General features: G+C 42.4%; 1 protein-coding gene across 2 annotated transcripts in view; it reads left to right on the forward strand.

Annotated features, from left to right (window-relative positions):
• LOC137304762 (furin-like) overlaps window positions 1–19,671 on the forward strand; it is a 105,139-nt gene that overhangs the window by 64,401 nt on the left and 21,067 nt on the right. For both annotated transcript variants that reach the window (XM_067973458.1, XM_067973459.1), the window contains exons 4-12: window positions 366–461; window positions 2,232–2,360; window positions 3,514–3,590; window positions 4,587–4,675; window positions 8,382–8,554; window positions 10,109–10,321; window positions 13,121–13,221; window positions 14,131–14,234; window positions 15,411–15,528. In XM_067973458.1, the coding sequence (XP_067829559.1) occupies window positions 366–461; window positions 2,232–2,360; window positions 3,514–3,590; window positions 4,587–4,675; window positions 8,382–8,554; window positions 10,109–10,321; window positions 13,121–13,221; window positions 14,131–14,234; window positions 15,411–15,528 (1,100 nt within the window). The remainder of the gene's footprint in view (window positions 1–365; window positions 462–2,231; window positions 2,361–3,513; window positions 3,591–4,586; window positions 4,676–8,381; window positions 8,555–10,108; window positions 10,322–13,120; window positions 13,222–14,130; window positions 14,235–15,410; window positions 15,529–19,671) is intronic.

Genomic DNA, 19,671 nt, shown 5'->3' on the forward strand with positions numbered 1-19,671 from the left:
CTGAGGTTTGCTAGTTATGGCTGAACTCTGACTTGGCTGAAATTGTGTCTCCAGTTAAAATGAATGGCAGCCCCTCAATATATGTAACAACCTGGAAAGGTGACGACGCAAAATGCGGGTCTCCATTGGGCCAACAAATATTGAATCATTTTTATTTAAAAATGCATTATTTGCAATTTTTTTCAGACATGGGTGGAGTGCTTTGAACAAATGTAAAATCCGCCACCCTTTCCTTCCCTTTTTATTTGGTACATTAGATGTTTTATTAATCTGGTTAAACAGAGTTGCTTATCTGTAATATCCTTGTAGATGAATAGTTTACTGATTACTTTTTTCCTAAGATGCAATTTTATTTTTGTAAATAGGTCAAATGGCTGGAACAGCAAGTAATTAAGAGAAGAACAAAGCGGGATATTTACACCGAACTAAATGACCCCAAATTTTCACTGCAGTGGTACCTGGTAAGTAGTAATTTCTGCATTGTGCTGCACCAGTGTATTAGAATGGAAAGGTGCAAGTTCTTCCCCATATTCACATGTCCTTTGATCACTATGGTGAAGAGTTCCAATATCTGGAACTGCAAGGGGAAGTAAGGAGGTCAGTAGATCTTTCTTTAAACCTAAAGGGGAATAGGAGTTGTGGAACAAGTTATAAGGGAAGAATATTGAAACCAATAGTGCAGACTAGCTCAAAGTTTCTTTTTTGTGTTAATTTAAGTGCGGTTAAGGAAAGGAGATTTTTGTATGTAAAGTATGTCCAAGCCTCAACACATCAAACTAAACACTGTAGCTGTCTTCAGCGGTTTTGTGGACTTTTGTTTATTGAAAAGTTTCCTTTTCACTATTCAACATCCCGATGACTGGGACACTAGAGTGGCACAGTATTTGTAGCAATATGTTTTGCATTAAATTTTTGTCCTGGATTGATGCATGTAGGGAGCTTTCAAGTCTTGAGAAACAACTATCGGCAACTGCTCTGCACCCCCTCCCCCCCGACCACCTTTAACTATCTCCTTAACCCGCCTCCCAAATAATTTTGTTTGCCTGCATTATTTAGTTCTTCCACCACCCCCCCCCAACCCATATTAAACTAATTGTACAAAGAATTCAGCAAATCTTGAACTTATAAATAGTTTTCCTGTTCAGACAAACTTCAGCAGACAGACCCAACGGGAGTGCGTTTGGTGAGGGTTGGCCTGATTTTAAGCTCCTGTCGGTCTGTTTTGTGCACAGTGGGGGGTGATTTTAAACCCCAAGAACCGGGTGGGTTGGGGGTGGGTGGATTTGGAAATTAGTTGTTTTTTGGGTCGCGATCACAACCCGGCTTTATTTCCAGGTTTAACGCTGGTGCGGAAAAGTACAGGTTTCCCACTGGGAGAACACAGTCCGAAAATTTTGCAGTTGTGACCCCAAAAAAACAACTATTTTCAACTCCCACCCGCCCCCAACCCACCCGTTCTTGGGGTTTAAAATCACCCCCAATGTGTGTTTTTTTTTTATTCGTTCACGGGATGTGGGCGTCGCTGGCGAGGCCAGCATTTATTGCCCATCCCTAATTGCCAAATGTGTCTGATTGGATCCATGGGAATTTGGAGATGCATCTTGACATGGTATAACAACACTTTTGGACAAGCCCTATATAAGCCGCCTGGGGCGCCGAATGTCTTTTTTTTCTGATTTGCTTTGACCTAGTGTTTCTGGTGGGCAAAAAATGTACAGAAATTGTTTGCCCATTAACTTCACTGGAATCAACGACCTGTGTGAGGTAGATTCAGTAAAGTGACATTTGTGAGCCATTTCACCTGTAATATGTCCAGGATGGTATTGGCCAGGTTTATGCAGTGCAGTCAGTAATAATTCTACTTATCCTCTAAGGAAATAAATCTTGTATGTTTATTAAATTGAAGGTTTGTACATATTCAGTGTGTTCAGGTCAGAATCACCACTTAATGTTAATAAAGCAGCGCACTGTGCTAAAGTACTTAAATTCCAGATAAATCATCAACATTGTGTTTATATAGCACTTTTCACATAAGAAAATGTCCTAAGGAACTTTTCAAAGGCATCGGAGGACCCTTAGCAAGAAGTGGGAACAAAGTTAGGGGAAGTGGCAAGGCGGTTTAAAAAGGATGTATTCATTTCACATGTTGTCAATTCAAAGCTGGGATTAAAGCTTCATATTGTTCTAAGTTAAAGCAGAGCAGCTTACTATTGCTGTGTTCTATTTTCTAGCGTAACTCAAATCATTATGACCTGAATGTACAAGATGCTTGGAAGCAGGGTTACACTGGAAAGGGTGTTGTAGTCTCTATTCTGGATGATGGAATTGAGAAGAATCACCCAGACCTGGCAGTTAATTATGTAAGTAGAACTATTTTTTATTCTCAGGCTGGTATTTGTGACCTAACCTAACGACTACCAGATTCCTATGAAAAGGGAATGCTAATTAACAAGACCCCTGGTTTTCAGGGGAAAAAAAACTGGAGTTGTGTAATGTCTTCCAAAATACTGGGAAAATTCATAGAATCCTGTGTGATAAAAGTTGAGTTTAACTCAGTCACATTAAACCAGTGGCCCTTGTAATGAATAATTCTGCAATGGATAACCCTTCCCCCTCCCCGCCAAAAAAAATAAGCTCAAAACTTGAGTGGGTCAGTTGGCTGTCCATCAATTCTGAAGTCAAGATCCTCTTCACATTCATTGGAGCTGCTCCAGGACAGTGCACATTAGTGACATCCAAGCAGCTCAGCAGGATGAAGGAGATCCAGTCTGCTCAGTCTACATGGAGATACATAGGAACAGGAGTAGACTATTCAGCCCCTCGAGCCTGTTCCGCTATTCAACTAGATCATGGCTGATCTGTATCCTTAACTCCATTTACCCGCCTTGGTTCCATAATCCCCTAATGCCCTTGCCGAATAAAAAAATCTATCACTCTCTGTTTTAACATTTTCAATTGACCCCCAGCCTCAACAGCTTTTTGGGGGAGGGGGGGTTGTTCCAGATTTCCACTACCCTTTGTGAAGAGGTGCTTCCTGACATCACCCCTGAATAGCCTAGCTTTAATTTTAAGGTTTTGCCTCCTTCTTCTGGACTCCCCCCACCAAAGGAAATAGTTTCTCTCTATCTACCCTATCAACTCCTTTAATCATAAACTTTCATTTTAAAGTTGATGTCCAATTTTATGTTGAAGCAAAACTGGTTAATACATTGAATAAAAATACTGTTTCTCTACCCCCTGGATTTTCTTCCTCCGCCCCCCCCCCTACCTTTTTAACATGAAATGCTCTAGTGATGCAGTATATAGTTTAAATACCATTGTTGTGTGACATTTAAGTCTGTTTGAATACCATTCACTGGTCTCTGCTCAGTTGACATCACTAGGTACTCGATACTTTTGACAGTGCGCTAGCAGGAGTCAACCAAGATCCAATCCTTTGTTCTTGCTGGAGGGAACTATTTGGTGGTACATAAGGAAGAGGAAATTAAGAACTTTTATTTCTTCCTGTTCCAGGATCCAGGTGCCAGTTATGATGTGAACAATAATGACCCTGATCCTCAGCCTCGTTACACACAGCTCAATGATAACCGGTAGGTCACTGCAGTGAAAGACCTGCTCCAGGGTGAATCTGAAGTCTTTTAAAAATGATTTTGCTTCAGCATCTCCATATACCAGTGGTTTTCAAGTGTATCCCTGTATCTTAAAAAAAAAACTTAATGTATAGCAACAGAATTAACATGCTAATAAGTCAACACTTATAGACAAATGCAGGAATGCAGTCACCATATTATCTCTGAAGGGTCCAGAACCCCCAGTGTAAATGGCATGAATTTCATGTTGACTCTGGCACCATAGCCCTGAATTTTCAAGGATCCTCAGGGCTACTGTATGGAAAAAATGAGAGCAGCATTTGTTGGTTGAGTCTCTGCTTGAGTGTCAATATCCTGGGGCTTAACAGCATTGTGTAAGCAATATTAAGAAAGTAGGAGAATTCAGTGTAGAAAATAAACTGACTTCTGAAAAGAAAACTAATGAGACTTGCCTGGTTTTGTCTTAATTGGTACTTGTCCAGAAGAACCTTACTGTTGGGCAACAATGAATGTGTTGTCATTGGAATTTCGGTAAAGTTTAATGGTGGGTGTGTGAAATTGTCTCACTAAATGAAAAGCACCAAATAGCGCATTTATAGATTCTGCCCTTCCAGCATGAGTTGTATTTGGAAGGAGCATTTTGGTAACACTAGGATTAAGTACCAGTGATTTCAGGTTTATCGCTGGTGCTGCATACAAACCTCTTGTCACAACAAATGAAGTAACAGAGGGATTCAAACCCAGGTGAGACTAACTGATAAATTGTCTGACCTCCCCATCACATCTGTGTAATACGGTTTCACTGGCATTGATTATTCTGAAGGATTCCATGGGGTTGTTCCACGTTTCAGCCTGTGTAAAGGCACTGTGTATGGACTAGAATGAAAGGGATAGGAGAAAGTAGGGACACGAAATTGTGTAAATTTTTTTTTGTTTGTACAAGAATTTGAACAGTTAATGATTTGCAATGTTCTCATGTTTGCCATTTCTTCGCAGACACGGTACACGATGTGCTGGTGAGGTGGCAGCTGCTGCCAACAATGGGATTTGTGGTGTGGGGGTGGCGTATAATGCCAGAATTGGAGGTATGTATCAACTGTGTCTCCTGAAGACACTATTCTTGCTGGGATATGATTCTCCTAGTGCTGAAAGCCCAACTGGCCATTCATTAACGAATGCTGGCACTCTATTTGGGGTATCATTTCTGGATCTGATCCTGTCCACTCGCACCTTCCCAGTGATCAGAAGCAAGAGCCCTGGCTGAATTTTTAAAAAGATTTCCTCGCCACACTCTCTAGCCCAAGGGCAGTGAGGTCAATTGTAATGACTGAGTCCTAACTGACATCCACTAATTCAGCACCAGAGACCAAACCAGGGACCTTCCTGGACTGTCATATGGGGCAGTGTATTTACCTGCTAAGCCCATGGCAGTTACAGATTTGTTCTATTAGATATTTTTTAGTGTTTGCTGAGATAATCTGGAACGCACCTAGGCTAGAAGAGGATACAGTGTATAGGGCACTGAGCTGATTTTCGATTTTGTAAGAGGCATGCTGATAAATCATCAGTGTGAGTGTAATTTTTTTCCCCCCACTGCCTCCAGTAATGTTCCTTTTGTGACATGCCATTTCTTAAGTTTAGTATTGTATTTTATTTATATGCTGCCTTGCTTTCTATTTTACTCTTTAAAAATATTAATGATTGCCATCTTGAAAACCCCTTAGCAAAGAATATCATCACACTGCATTGAATTTCTCACCTGAGCCATGTTGAGGTTTTTCTTATTCATGGGATGTGGGCGTCGCTGGCAAGGCCTGCATTATTGCCCCATCCCTAATTGCCCTTGAGAAGGTGGTGGTGATCCGCCACCTTGAACCGCTGCAGTTTGTGTGAAGGTACTCCTGCAGTGCTGTTAGGTAGGGATTTCCAGGATTTTGATTCAGCGATGTTGAAGGAACGGCGATATATTTCCAAGTCAGGATGATGCGTGACTTGGAGGGGAACGTGCAGGTGGTGTTCCCATGCGCCTGCTGCCATTGTCCTTCTCGGTGATAGAGGTCGCGGGTTTGGGAGGTGCCTTCGAAGAGGCCTTGGCGAGTTGCTGCAGTGCATCTTTAGATGGTACACACTGCAGCCACAGTGTGCCGGTAGTGGAGGGATTGAATGTTTAAGGTGGTGGATGGGGTGCCAATCAAGTGGGCTGCTTCATCCTGGTCGGTGTCGAGCTTCTTGAGTGTTGGAGTTGGAGTCATTGAGCCAAGGGAATTAGATGAGTCGTATGTGGGCAGTCTTTACTGCCCAGCTACAAGGGGGTATTGGTGGCCTGGAGCACGGTGGGGTGCTTCCCATCTTGGCTGCACCAAGGCTAAGTGGACAGAAAAAGGGAATAAATAGGGGAGGGAACATACCCAAAATATCCTGGTAAAAATGATTCAGAATGTTAATTCTTCGTGGCAGTTCTTGTGGCTTTGTTGGTACAGCAGCTTATATATTACTGCCATTAGTACTGCCTCTACTAGTAGGCAGCAAGATCTTTCAGTTGCTAGCAAGCCTATCTGGTGAGAATATAAAGCTTTTGTACTAGCTGATGGCAGTGGTAATTGTGGAAGTTTTTTGAGGCATTTGAGGAATAAAATGTTGTGCCCAATTTTCCAACCGTTATGTGCAGCTGCAGTTGGTTTAATAGAAAACACCAGCATACACATGAGAATTTTTTTTGAAGTATTTGCATTTTCCCACCCTTTCCCTCCTTGCTGGGGTCGGTATCTCAGGCACCAGTCTGCCTCTGGCATATTGCCCAAGTGGCTGCTGTTTAGGTGTGAGCCTCGTCAGTGAATGTCAACATGCTACTTAACCAAGAAGGGCAATACAGTTGAGTGCAACCCTTACTCGGCACTTCCAATAAAAAAGGTGGCTATCACCCAGGAGCGCAAACTGTGGTCAATTTTTTTAATTCTTCCCTCCCCCTGCCCCCCCCCCCCCCACCCCCTCAACTAATTTGGGATCACTGAGGTCAATTGTATTGTCCTTGCTGCTATCCTGGCTGATATTAGCTAGCTCAGCATAGAACTTGGGATTTCCCTGCTCTGTGTAGCTCAACGACTCGTTCTTTAAACCTGCTGTTCCATCTGGGGAGATCTGCTTTTTAATTTCATGGTAACAGTGCTGCGACTTGCTGCTGGACCTCTGCCCATATCGCTTGCCAATTTAGATACTGTGCGCATAATTCTGTTCACTAACATCCCCAAGTCAGACCATGGCCAAAACCAGAACCTGGCCATAGGGAGTCTTATCTACAAGCCAGTACCCTGCTTCTTCATGGTACATCATGAGTGCGCTGGAATGAACAAACTCGGCCACTTCTTGAAAACGCATCAACATAAAACAATTTGAAATGCTACCCACAACATGGGCCTTTTTTGTTTTAAAAGAAAAACCAAAATGGCTATATTGCTACCTGAGGTGATCTCCAACACACTACCATGGTTTACCTGCTGGGGTCACTCATTAAAGTCCATATGATACTGTTGTGCTAGCAATGGTATACAGTTAAGAATATGCAATTTTAAAAAAAATGGTGTTTGGGGTTTAACACAGGTAACTCGAGAAATTTTAAGAATGGTGCAGAGACAATTTTTTTTTAGGTTACTTGCTGTAGGGTTTTTAACTTGCCTGGACTTTCACTTGTCTGTATCTGTAGAGCAGGGGGATTGATAGAGTTATTAATAGCACTGCTTGTTTTTGACAAATTACTGTTGCCGATGTTAGTGGTCAAACACTTAATGTGTTTGTAGTACATCCCTTTGTCCACTATTTTAATATAGATGTTAACCAGTTTATTTTAAGAGTTAACTCCTCCACTAAACTTGAGGGCAAAGGAATATTGTACATGCTAATACTAGCAACAATCATTTTTAGCCTTTAGAGTGCTTAAAGATGGGGATCAATTTTTTGGTGGGGGAAGGCATGATGAGAAACATGGACCCTGGATGGCAGGGGCTTGATGGGTTGAATGGCCTTTTCTCGCTCTGGACTTTTTCTTATGAAAAAGATTTTGACCTTTCAGCCAGAAAACACTGATCCCAAAAGGGATTAATCTCTTTGGTATGAATAAGAAACAGAAAATAAATGAGCTGCAATGCCAGACACACAATGGTAACAGAGGCATTAATTCCAGAAGGACAGAGGTGAATGGAAGCTAATGCTTACTTATATTTTAGTCAAGCTGATTGTACTGGGGTTAGGGAACTGACCACTCCCGAACCAAATTGGGAATGCCAAGGATGACTATCTTCTTGCTTTCACTCCAGCCACTTCCTGATTGAGCTCATGGCCGACTATTTATTGTTCCCTCAATCTCAGGGCTATGTAGGTTTATATGTTACTCTTAAAATGATATTTTACTTTAAAAACACTGAGCAGTTTAAATTTAACCAGACGTACTTACTTTGAAAGGGCTTCCCTCTGCAGCTGTACTGCTTTTAACAATTGATCACATAAATAACCATTCCTCACTTGAGTCTGGACAATGAGCGCTGGCGGGCTCTTTGGTGGAGGTACCATCCCCAGTCTCTACCTGTGTGTTTCCAACAAAGGTTCCGGAATAGTAGAGGAGCAGAAATTCTAGTTTCTCTATTTTCCCCCTCCCCCTTATTTTGTTCTGTACCGTCCCTTCCCCTCTGGTAGTTTGTCAGCTAAGTTTTGAACCTAGAATATTCGTGACATGTATGGTGCATTCCCACACTGGGCAGTCCAGCTGTTTTAACTTGTGCATTTTTTTGGATTCTGTAGGTGTGCGAATGCTGGATGGAGAGGTGACTGATGCCGTGGAAGCTCAGTCCCTCAGTATGTACCCTCAGCACATTGACATCTACAGTGCCAGCTGGGGTCCAGAAGATGACGGAAAGACAGTGGATGGTCCTGCTAAACTAGCACAGGCAGCATTTTTTAAAGGCATTACTCAGGTAAAGTAAATATTACCTGGTGCGTATTGCACAGAATAAGTTACGTACAGTGGAATGTGCATTTCCGACCTTCTGGGCAAAAGTATGAAAGTAAATGCAGTAGAATTGAAGAAGTGAATGGACTTGGCTTCTCTGCAGTGTCCCAATCACAACTGGGTTGCATTAAACTTGATTCAGTTGATGGATTGTAGAGGATAATGTACTTGTATTTAACTGTGTATTTAACGGATCAATTTTGTGCTACTTTTTAAAAAAAAAACTTTTATGGACTGTCTGCTTCAAATATAGGAGATGACCCAGCAATGCACCTGTAGATTCTGCCCTTCTAAACTTGGGTTGTGTTTGCAGAGAGCACTTTGAGCTGTGTGACACTGGAGTAAAGTACTGCTAGTGGGACCAATTTGAAGTGATGTATTAAGAGTAACACACTAGAAGTATATTGCTCAAATGTGTTTTGTTTTTTTCCTGCAGCCTGTTAGTACCAGTGTGTTCAGTATAGTAACAACAGTGTTCTGGCTGAGGCAGATAATTGCTCAACGCAGATGTGTAGGGTTCTGCCGTGTATGTGTCAGCTTTCCTCAGTAGCACTTGTGGTGGAGAGTCAGAAGGTTTTAGGTTCAAGCCACACTTCAGGATTTCAGCACCTATCCAGTGCAGCACTGAGGTAATACTGCATTGTTGGAGGCACCTTCCTTCAGATGTGAAGTTGAACTGAGTTCCTGTCTGCCACTTTGGGTGGTGTTCTAGATCCCATTGCACTATTTGAGAAAGAGCAGGGAGTTTTCCCAATGTCCTGGCCAAGACTTTTTTTGTATCTTCCCCTCCGCACCCCCCACACCATGTGTCTTACCCCATCTCTCCTGAAGGCAGTCGCTTTTGGTGCGATATGGTTCCAAAGGCACTTGCAGCCTTCAGATGTTTGCCCAAAGTCCCCATTCGTGTGCCTTTATAGTCTTGATAGGCTATTCCACCACAGGAGTATCACAGCTGGCCAGATTCTCACCCTACTTCCACACTTATGCCCTTTCCAGAAGTTGTCACTGGATAGCGATCAGATGAAGGAACCATAGCGTTTTTCCCCAGCCCTAACCCAGGGCATTGAAATCAGTCACGCGTGAGGGCAACTAACTCAGTATAGACCAGAGTTGTAATGTGAGCTTTGTGGTCTGTACCTTGCTAGGCTATCCTTTACCCAATAAGCCACACTGAAGCATGAAGCTTACAACACACTGTTGCCAGTGTGTGGGGAAGGTTGAACATTGTAGAAGAACTTGATGTTAAAGAAAATTTTACCTGCGTCTTCATGCAGGACACTTACCATGTTGCACATTGTTGTCAAATCAATCACTTTGAAAAAGGCAGAGATAGGGACTGTTGACTGTAAAGCTGTCCTGGAAATAGTTATGGTGCAAGTGTTGACAGAAATGACTTGGCTACAAATGCATTTCTGATAAACACGCACACAAACAATTTTGTAACGTAAAATTATCTGAATATTTAAATTTTGTTCAATGGCAGTATCAGGTTGGACTTGTTTTTGTTAACTATTTACAGGGTCGTGGTAGTCTGGGCTCGATATTCGTGTGGGCCTCTGGGAATGGTGGCCGGGAGCATGACAGCTGTAACTGTGACGGATACACAAACAGTATTTACACCCTTTCAATCAGCAGCACGACTCAAAATGGGAATGTGCCGTGGTACAGCGAGGCATGCTCCTCAACACTTGCTACTACGTACAGCAGTGGAGGTCAATTTGAAAAACAGATTGTAAGTAGTTGTTACTCCGTGTTAAAGTTTTGTTACCCAAAGTTCAAAACTTTTGTTGTATAACCCGCTTTCAGTTATTGATGCAGTGATGTTGGAATAATCAATGCCCATTTTCAAAGTGTTACATTATAAAACTTTTTTTGCTTGGGAGAGGCCTAATAACATTGTTGCTTGAATTTATTTTCATGTGCAGATTTTAGATTACATTTTACAAATGGCTATTAAACTGATTCAGTTACAACGTTTAAGAGGTTACTTCCCATCTTAAAGAAAAATATTAAAGGGCAAGATGAGGGAAAACAGGATTAGAATAGACAGCACTGAGTGAAGCTGGTGGTGGAACAGGCACAATAGCCCTATTGGTTTCCTTTCTGTGCTTAAATTCTACGGTTGTATTCTAGGAAATACACTATGGTGTGTCCTAAGGTTGCATTGTCACTGCTAAGTTAGCTTATCTCAGCTGGGGGGGTGGGGGAAGAAAGAGATACAAATAAGAGCGTAGCTAGATTTGAACTGGCAGTAATGGATGAGGTCAGATGTAGTAATGTTTTGGGAGTTTATTTGGTCTCAGTAACCTACCCGTTCAAACCTCTCATTAGTTTCTTTACCATTATTCTGCGACTAATAGCTGTATCCCCTCTTCCATCAGGAATCCATCCTCTTTTTTTAAATCCTGCCATGGTTTCCTGTACCACCACTCTTGCTGGTAATCTGTTCCACAATTCTATCACCCTCTTTCAAAAAAAACAAATGCCTAAATTTCCCATTTTATTTTGACACCATTAACTTTAAACGCTGTTGCCTAGTCCTTGAATCCTGTGCCTAACAGTAGAACTTTCCTGGATGAGATTCTCCATGATGTGGAGATGCCGGTGATGGACTGGGGTTGACAAATGTAAGGAATCTTACAACACCAGGTTATAGTCCAACTGTTTTATTTGAAAATCACAAGCTTTCGGAGGCTTTCTCCTTCGTCAAAGGAGAAAGCCTCCGAAAGCTTGTGATTTTCAAATATAACAGTTGGACTATAACCCGAGATTCTCCATAGCTGTGAAAATCTTACACCTGTGTCAAGTCCTCCCTCTTATCCTGTTCTTCAGACTAAAGTCCCAGGTAGATGATCTTTTCTCCTAACTCAACCTCCTGGAATTCAGGAATCAGTGCTCCTGGACTTTCTCCAATAATGCTACATCTTTCCTGTAATATGGAGACCAAAACCAAATGCAGTTCTCCAGATTTTTTTGTCTCCTTTGAAGACTTAGAAGCCACACCCTTAGTAATCTATACGCCCAAACAATTTACTTGTTTTCTTCCTGCCTGCGAACACTGAACTGCCTTTTTTAATGTATCCACTGAAACCCCCAGATCTCTTTCCTGCTCCATTGCCTCAAGCATGTTGCCATTTAATATGAATCCACATGTTTATTGCTTTTATCTGATATCAGGATATGGGGTAGTTGAAGGTTTTCACCTCACCAGCATTCATTTTGAGAATAGAACCATGCAGGATCCATGAGTCAGGCTGCTTGGGCTTTCACGAATAAAGAGGAATTGTTTCTGATGACTCACCTGATTTTTGCTTCTCCTTAACTGGTAATTTAATAAGAGGCTTTTGTTTAAACAGTTTACAATCTGATGCCAATTGTGTTCCATCTTGTCTCGTGCTTCAGTTTTAAGTTTCAGTTGATTATTCTCAAAATCCTTTGCTTGACTTGTTGCTGCCATACTATTTAATCCTGAAAGTGTAAACGTTTTTTTGCTTTTCTTTAAAAGATAGTTCTCTTTTCAAATTTCCACTGACTATTGCCCCAATGCCCTGTGTATAAAGGCTCCTCCCAACATAGTACCAAAGCTTTCACAGTCTGGGAGGTCAATTCAGATCAAACCTTGTTTGATCTCCAGTCTATGCTGAGTTAACAATCTGAAATAGGCAGCAGTTAAGGTGCTACATTTGATCTTCAGGTCCCTGTTTGGGAGGGTAAAAATCGGCCAGGTCTCTGTCCAGGGGGATAAAAATCGGTCAGGATTCCCACTTCTGATTGCGATGTGGTGACTTGTGCTGTCAGGTCAAGTCAGGATTAAGTTTGGTTACAATGCATATCACTGTCAAATAGCCTGTCGACATTCAGTTTTGAATTGACCTGTGTAGAGTGGCCACATGGGCCAAGTACTGGAGGATGGCCAGCACCTGTGATTCCATGCCCAGCTACAATCGGTGTCGTCTAGGAAGGGAGAAAATCACAAACACTTTTTTTTAATCTTGCTCGTGCAATAAGGTGTGTTCCCTCCAAATGAGACAAAATCACTGTGGTGATATCCCATCAAAAGCTGTGGTGGCTGTGGAACGAGAGCACTTTGATCTCTTTCCCACCCCAACCTGTGTAAGTCTCTGATGTGTTGCTAATTAATACCAGCTGGTGTGCAACAACTGTCTGACAAGCTCTCAGTACAAACTGCCTTTAGTTTTGGGTCATCCAGATAGACTCGAATATTGGAGGAGGGTGGACACGGTATAAACCAAGTGTATTAATGCTATTGTGCATTTTTGAGAGTGTTTTCATGATCAGAAGAGAAATTGCTGGGATATGTATCTGGTCTGAAACAGAAAAGGCTATTTTAATGTTTCGGGTTAAAACCCTTTGTCGGGACTGATGCTGACAGACCTGCTGTGTACTTCCAGCATTTTCCATGTTTTATTTCAGACTCCCAGCACTTGGTGCCAGTTTTAGCACCTGATCAAGATGTTTGCACGTTTTGGTTGCTCATGTACCTCGTAACAATTCCTTTATTTCTGTTTAGGTTACCACTGATCTCAGACAGAAATGTACAGAGTCACACACCGGAACGTCTGCCTCCGCTCCGCTTGCTGCAGGAATCATTGCCCTTGCACTGGAAGCGAAGTATGCATCACACTCTAACTTGTCACGCAGCTGTCAGCAAAATGTTTCTGTACCAACTTGCTAGTTAAGGTTCCAATAAATACAGTATTTAAATTGTAGCTATTTGCTATCAAAACTGCAGCAACTTTTAAAATTGCGTGACTTCATTGTCAAAATATGAGCTGAATTAGTAAGACTTGTTTCTCCCTCCCACCCTGTATAATTTTCTCCCCATCTCTCTCCTAGTGGTGCAGGGATCTTGATGGGACATAGTCCTGTGGGCATCACTCATGGTCATTCTTCACGTGAGTCTAGACAGTGAGTGTTGGCAGGCTGTTGGACTACGAAAGCATCAATTGAGGCCAATTCTGTCTGTATCTGACTTGCACTCTTTTCAGCTGAAGTCACTGGTTATCCATTAGGTGTCAGATCCCTGGCTTTTCATTCCCCCCCTTCACTCCTCTTGCCCCACCCCCTGGCTCCCAAAGCTTACAGGCACTTAGGCCAATGTAGCAACCCAGCTGTTTCCCTGATTACCTTGTCAGTTACCTCAGAACAGACTGAGGATCAAACCTAGTACCTTTTGATCTCAATTGCTCAGTCCCACATCACATGGTGCATTTGCCTACTAAACTATGGGGAGAACTTCATTAAGTTTAAATTGCTGCCGATGCGATTTTGTACATGATCAGGGTCAGTACAGATAACGATGAGCAGAAATGCAGTGTAACTTGATGAAGGTCCATACTCCTGGACCCAGTTAAGTAAAAACGAATGTGTTGGTTTTGCCGTCCCTTGCAAGTTGCAATTTTTTAATCATAAAACAGAAGCAGGATAAGTGAACGTTCCCTGTTGAAAATTGTATACAATATAATTAGTGATGCTGGAAAATCTCATGCCATTGATTAAATTTTTTCCTTCCTTCCCTAGTAAAAATCTGACCTGGCGAGACATGCAGCACCTTGTAGTACGAACATCCAAACCTTCCCACCTTTCCACTAACGACTGGATCACAAATGGTGTCGGCCGCAAAGGTGAGAACACAACTGTTTAATTTGTCTGCTTACATCTCACGTGAGACTCATCTGGAAATAAAAGAAAAATGAGGGGCTATAAAAAGCCATTCAGCTCATCGAAGCTTTTCCCTGTGGTCCCCTAACTCTCCTATCACAGCATCCAGCTACAACTTGTACAGTTCCCAGCATTTCTGCCTCTTATTCAACCTGGCAGGCTATTCTGTATATTTGTCAATGAGTAAAGAAGTTCTTCCTGATACCTGTTTGAAATTTACTTTGCACTAATTTAAATATATTTAAATTCTGGTTCTATTTTCCTGGCTTAATTTGAATTAATTTTCTGTTTTTTCCACTTAATCTGAATGTTGATAAGGTTGTCCTTATCTGCCTTCTCTGTAGTCTGTAGAGTTTAATCTTGTGTAATCATTTCTCTTAGCTCATCCCCTTATACTTGTGGTTTGTAGAGACATGTGCATCTTTTTGTTGGCACGGTGATGAGAACCCTATAGGTTGTGAATGCTTTTAACATGCTCTGTGGATGCTTAGCAATCTTGTCTCCATATAGCATTGTATAACCTTCACCCACTAGAGAGTGAGAAAGAAAGAATAAGCATCTGTACAAAATGACGGTTAGAACAGACTGTTTTTTCTACTGTGTAAATTTTTTTTTCGTTCACGGGATGTGGGCGTCGCTGGCAAGGCCAGCATTTATTACCAATCCCTAATTGCCCTTGAGAAGGTGGTGGTGAGCTGCTGCCTTGAACCGCTGCAGTCTGTGTGGTGAAGGTTCTCCCACAGTGCTGTTAGGGATTGGGATGCAACAGGCAGAATGAGATTTTAGGGGTGTCCTGTCCTCTACCTGCTTATCCCTTCAGCATTTTCCACTCTTTTGCCAGTGCTGGAGACAAAATCTCAACTTGAATCCTTTGTGGATTGTCGGACAATAAAGGGTAGCAAGATTTAGGACTGATTTCCCACCCCCCCCACTTTCCCTCTTTGCCCCCCCCTCCCCATCCCTTTTCTCTTTGCCTCCCCCTCCCCTTCCCTTCCCTTTTGCAATTGTGCTATGAATCGTACATTCATAGTATTACAAAAAGCCCTAAACAATCATCATGTCAACTCAACTTAAAAAAAAAATAGACAGGAGTATTGCCATGATTTGTGTTACTGAGATATTTTCCAATTCTTTTACAGTCAGTCACTCCTATGGGTATGGGCTTCTTGATGCTGGAGCTATGGTTGCGTTGGCTAAGAACTGGACAAGCTTGGGAGATCAGCGGCAATGTGTCATTGTTATCACCTCCGAGCCAAAGTAAGTGGAGCTCCTTTGGTTAGAATTTTCCTTGGAAATTATGCAGGCAGAGTTCTGCTAAAATTAGACATTATTTGCCTTCATTTTCATAGTTTCTTTGCAACCCATAGGAACTAAAATGAGATGTTTGAATACATTTTCCACCATGATTACATGAAAAATTCTTCCCCTCTTTTTTCCACCAATTATCTCCCTCCTATTCTGAAGGCATTGACTCCTGCTGGGGTATGGTTTCTCTGGTGCTGGGAGTCCCCCGGTACTTAGGCCGAATGATCATCCATCTGTGAAACTTGACAGTAAGCATTAACAGGGTATTTGATCTTGGAGGATATCCCAGCCAAGCCCAATCCTGCCCTCGCCTGATGTCTACACACACGCTCTTTCCATCAGAGTTACAGGATACCAACTAGGCACAAGAGCTCTGATTCTGCTCCCTAAACATGGGGTGGTGAGATCAATTCTTATGCCCCAACTACAGGCCCATTTGAGGTAAGTTACGTCAGCACAGACCAAGGATCAAACTTGGGACATTCTTGATGTGCAGGAACTAGTTACTCACTACCTTAACTAACCAAGCTGAAGGAGAGCTATGAGCAAACATTTTTACAACACTGATGACCTGTTTTATGCACCTGATTTAATAATGGATGAGCACTATCATCCATCTTTAACTTCTTTGCTATTTAAATCCCAGTAGCACTGTTGGTAAAGACACTGCTTTATATGATAATGAGCCATACCAGTTTTGATCCCTGATCTCTGAGTTTGCCGATCTTTTCTGGGTTGGCATATTTGGCCTCCGTGTCTGTAGACTAGAAAAGGTAGAAAATTGCCCAGACATTCTACTCCTGATTGCTACTAAGTGATCACACGACTTGGTTGTGGTGCCCCCCCCTCCCATGGTCAAGTAGCTCATCACTTATTGTCCAGGCTCATACGTGAAGAATGGCTATTTGGTCAATATACTGACTTAACACTGTTTTCCCGCTTCCCATGTGAGATCAATTCTATTCACTGCTGTGCAACATTTTGATTCAAAGCATCAACAGTTTAAATCTCGGGGTTTGTCTTTTTTCAAGCCTGGATTGGTTAAAATCAAACAGTATTTAACTCTGGCACCGAAGTATTTAACTCTTGAGTTGAGCCGTCTGTTGACCATTGAGTTACTCATTGAATATTTTTAGTATTAAATTGCCTACTGGCATTGAACTAGCAGTTTTAAAGGCTAAAGCAGAGAAGTCCCTGAACCCCAGATAATTTCCAGCTCTGCAGATTCTAAATTGTTGGAGAATTGCTACTGTAGCCTTCACCAAAGAGGTTTGCTTTTTAAAACTAGATTTTATTCTCCTCCCTCTCTTCCCCTCCCCCCCCCCCCCCCCCCCACCCACCAGGCCTCTTATCGATTCATAGCTTGCAGCACCCTGTTTATAATGTCTCGCTGTGAATCTGACCCCTCAGTCCCACAGACCTCTCCGTACATGCACACCTGGCCAGTAAGAGTGAAAGCAGGAGTGTTGGTACACTCAAAATAAGTTCAAGTGCCCTTGACTCTAATGCACAACCTGAGCACTTTATAAGCTAGGCTTGACACCACACTGGAGTCGAAGCTGTGTGAAACAGCCAAGTCCCCTCGCTGCTGCCCTTTGATGTCAGGTCAAGAGCTGTGTTGAGTTGTGCTGCCACTATTGCACCACCATGAAGTGAAGTCACCAACACAAAAATGGACAAGTAACTCAGTCCTGAGGTTTCATGATGTAAGTGAATGTTTACCCAACATTGCAATTTAATTTTTAAAAAGCTGTCTGTTTATTGAGTCCTGACTATCCAGTTTATTCACGGAAACCAAAAGAAATTGACAATTGGTACCCGATCATCATCGGTGCCAGGTATCTCATAATTAGGTTTCATGTGTCTGTGGATAGCTGTGCGAGTTGTGCTGAATCAGGTCACTGAATGAATGGTCTTTTGTGATGACAGGGTGTCTGACAGATCAGTTACCACAGGACTGTGGTTGTGGGCGTAGTAGCAAAGTTAAAGGCTGGTGTGTGTGAGCTCTGTTTGTGGGTGGGTGTGTGGGTCCACAGTCACACCCACGCCCACACTGCTGGTAACCTGTTTCTAATGAAGGGAGAATTGTCTATTACCTGTGTGATTAGTAAGACCGTTGCAATAGATCTGGCACAATTCTTGTTGGTGCTTCTGCTAAATTACCTTCATTGAGGCATATTATAAAAAATGAAAACCTGACCATTTAATTTAATAGCCAGTTCATTATTTCTTTATTGAGGAACACTGTTCCCAGAAGCGTTTGTCCCTTTTACTAACTTATTCTTCTCATTTAAATTATTCTGTCGGAAGTTTTTGAATATAAACCTTGAATTCATATGAAGGAGGGAAAAATACCAAATACATTTTTTAAAAGTCACTAAGCCACAGAGCCCAGGAGGGTCCCAGGTTCGATACTCTGCCTGTGCTGCATTAGCTGATCTCAGACAGGCAGCAGTAGGCATGCTAAAATCATCCTAAACCCCTCAAATTAGGCAGGGGAATATTGGCCAGGATTCCTGCTGCTGATGGTTATTCAGTGCCACCCTTGCCGAGAGAGTACAATTACAGTGTGACAAGTTTATATGGACAGTTTCAATTATAAATGTGGACACAGAAATTTACAATGGAAATATAAAAATAAGGGCAGAATGTATAACTTTAAATGGGGACTGAATTATGTCTGTGTGCCCTAGTCCGATTATCCCCCAGATTCTAACCCCATTTTACCTGAAGACTATATAGAAGTGGTAGAAGTAGGGAACCTTGGATGACTCGGGAGATTGTGACCCTAGTCAAAAAGAAGAAGGAGGCATATGACATGCATAGGCAGCTGGGATCAAGTGGATCCCTTGAAGAGTATAGAGATTGCCGGAGTAGAGTTAAGAGAGAAATCAGGAGGGCAAAAAGGGGACATGAGATTGCTTTGGCAGATAAGGCAAAGGAGAATCCAAAGAGCTTCTACAAATACATAAAGGGCAAAAGAGTAACTAGGGAGAGAGTAGGGCCTCTTAAGGATCAACAAGGTCATCTATGTGCGGAACCACAAGAGATGGGTGAGATCCTGAATGAATATTTCACATCGGTATTTACGGTTGAGAAAGGCATGGATGTTAGGGAACTTGGGGAAATAAATAGTGATGTCTTGAGGAGTGTACATATTACAGAGAGGGAGGTGCTGGAAGTCTTAACGCGCATCAAGGTAGATAAATCTCCGGGACCTGATGAAATGTATCCCAGGACGTTATGGGAGGTTAGGGAGGAAATTGCGGGTCCCCTAGCAGAGATATTTGAATCATCGACAGCTACAGGTGAGGTGCCTGAAGATTGGAGGGTAGCAAATGTTGTGCCTTTGTTTAAGAAGGGCGGCAGGGAAAAGCCTGGGAACTACAGACCGGTGAGCCTGACATCTGTAGTGGGTAAGTTGTTAGCGGGTATTCTGAGGGACAGGATCTACAGGCATTTGGAGAGGCAGGGACTGATTAGGAACAGTCAGCATGGTTTTGTGAGTGGAAAATCATGTCTCTCAAATTTGATTGAGTTTTTTGAAGGGGTAACCAAGAAGATAGATGAGGGCTGTGCAGTAGACGTGGTCTACATGGACTTTAGCGAAGCCTTTGACAAGGTACCGCATGGTAGGTTGTTACATAAGGTTAAATCTCACGGGATCCAAGGTGAGGTTGCCAATTGGATACAAAATTGGATTGACGACAGAAGACAGAGGGTGGTTGTAGAGGGTTGTTTTTCAAACTGGAGGCCTGTGACCAGCGGTGTGCCTCAGGGATCGGTGCTGGGTCCGCTGTTATTTGTTATTTATATTAATGATTTGGATGAGAATTTAGGAGGCATGGTTAGTAAGTTTGCAGATGACACCAAGATTGGTGGCATTGTGGGCAGTGAAGAAGGTTATCTAGGATTGCAACGGGATCTTGATAAATTGGGCCAGTGGGCCGATGAATGGCAGATGGAGTTTAATTTAGATAAATGTGAGGTGATGCATTTTGGTAGATCGAATCGGGCCAGGACCTACTCTGTTAATGGTCGAGCGTTGGGGAGAGTTATAGAACAAAGAGATCTAGGAGTACAGGTTCATAGCTC

This window comes from Heptranchias perlo, chromosome 38 (assembly GCF_035084215.1).
Source record: "Heptranchias perlo isolate sHepPer1 chromosome 38, sHepPer1.hap1, whole genome shotgun sequence".
Taxonomy (NCBI): domain Eukaryota; kingdom Metazoa; phylum Chordata; class Chondrichthyes; order Hexanchiformes; family Hexanchidae; genus Heptranchias; species Heptranchias perlo.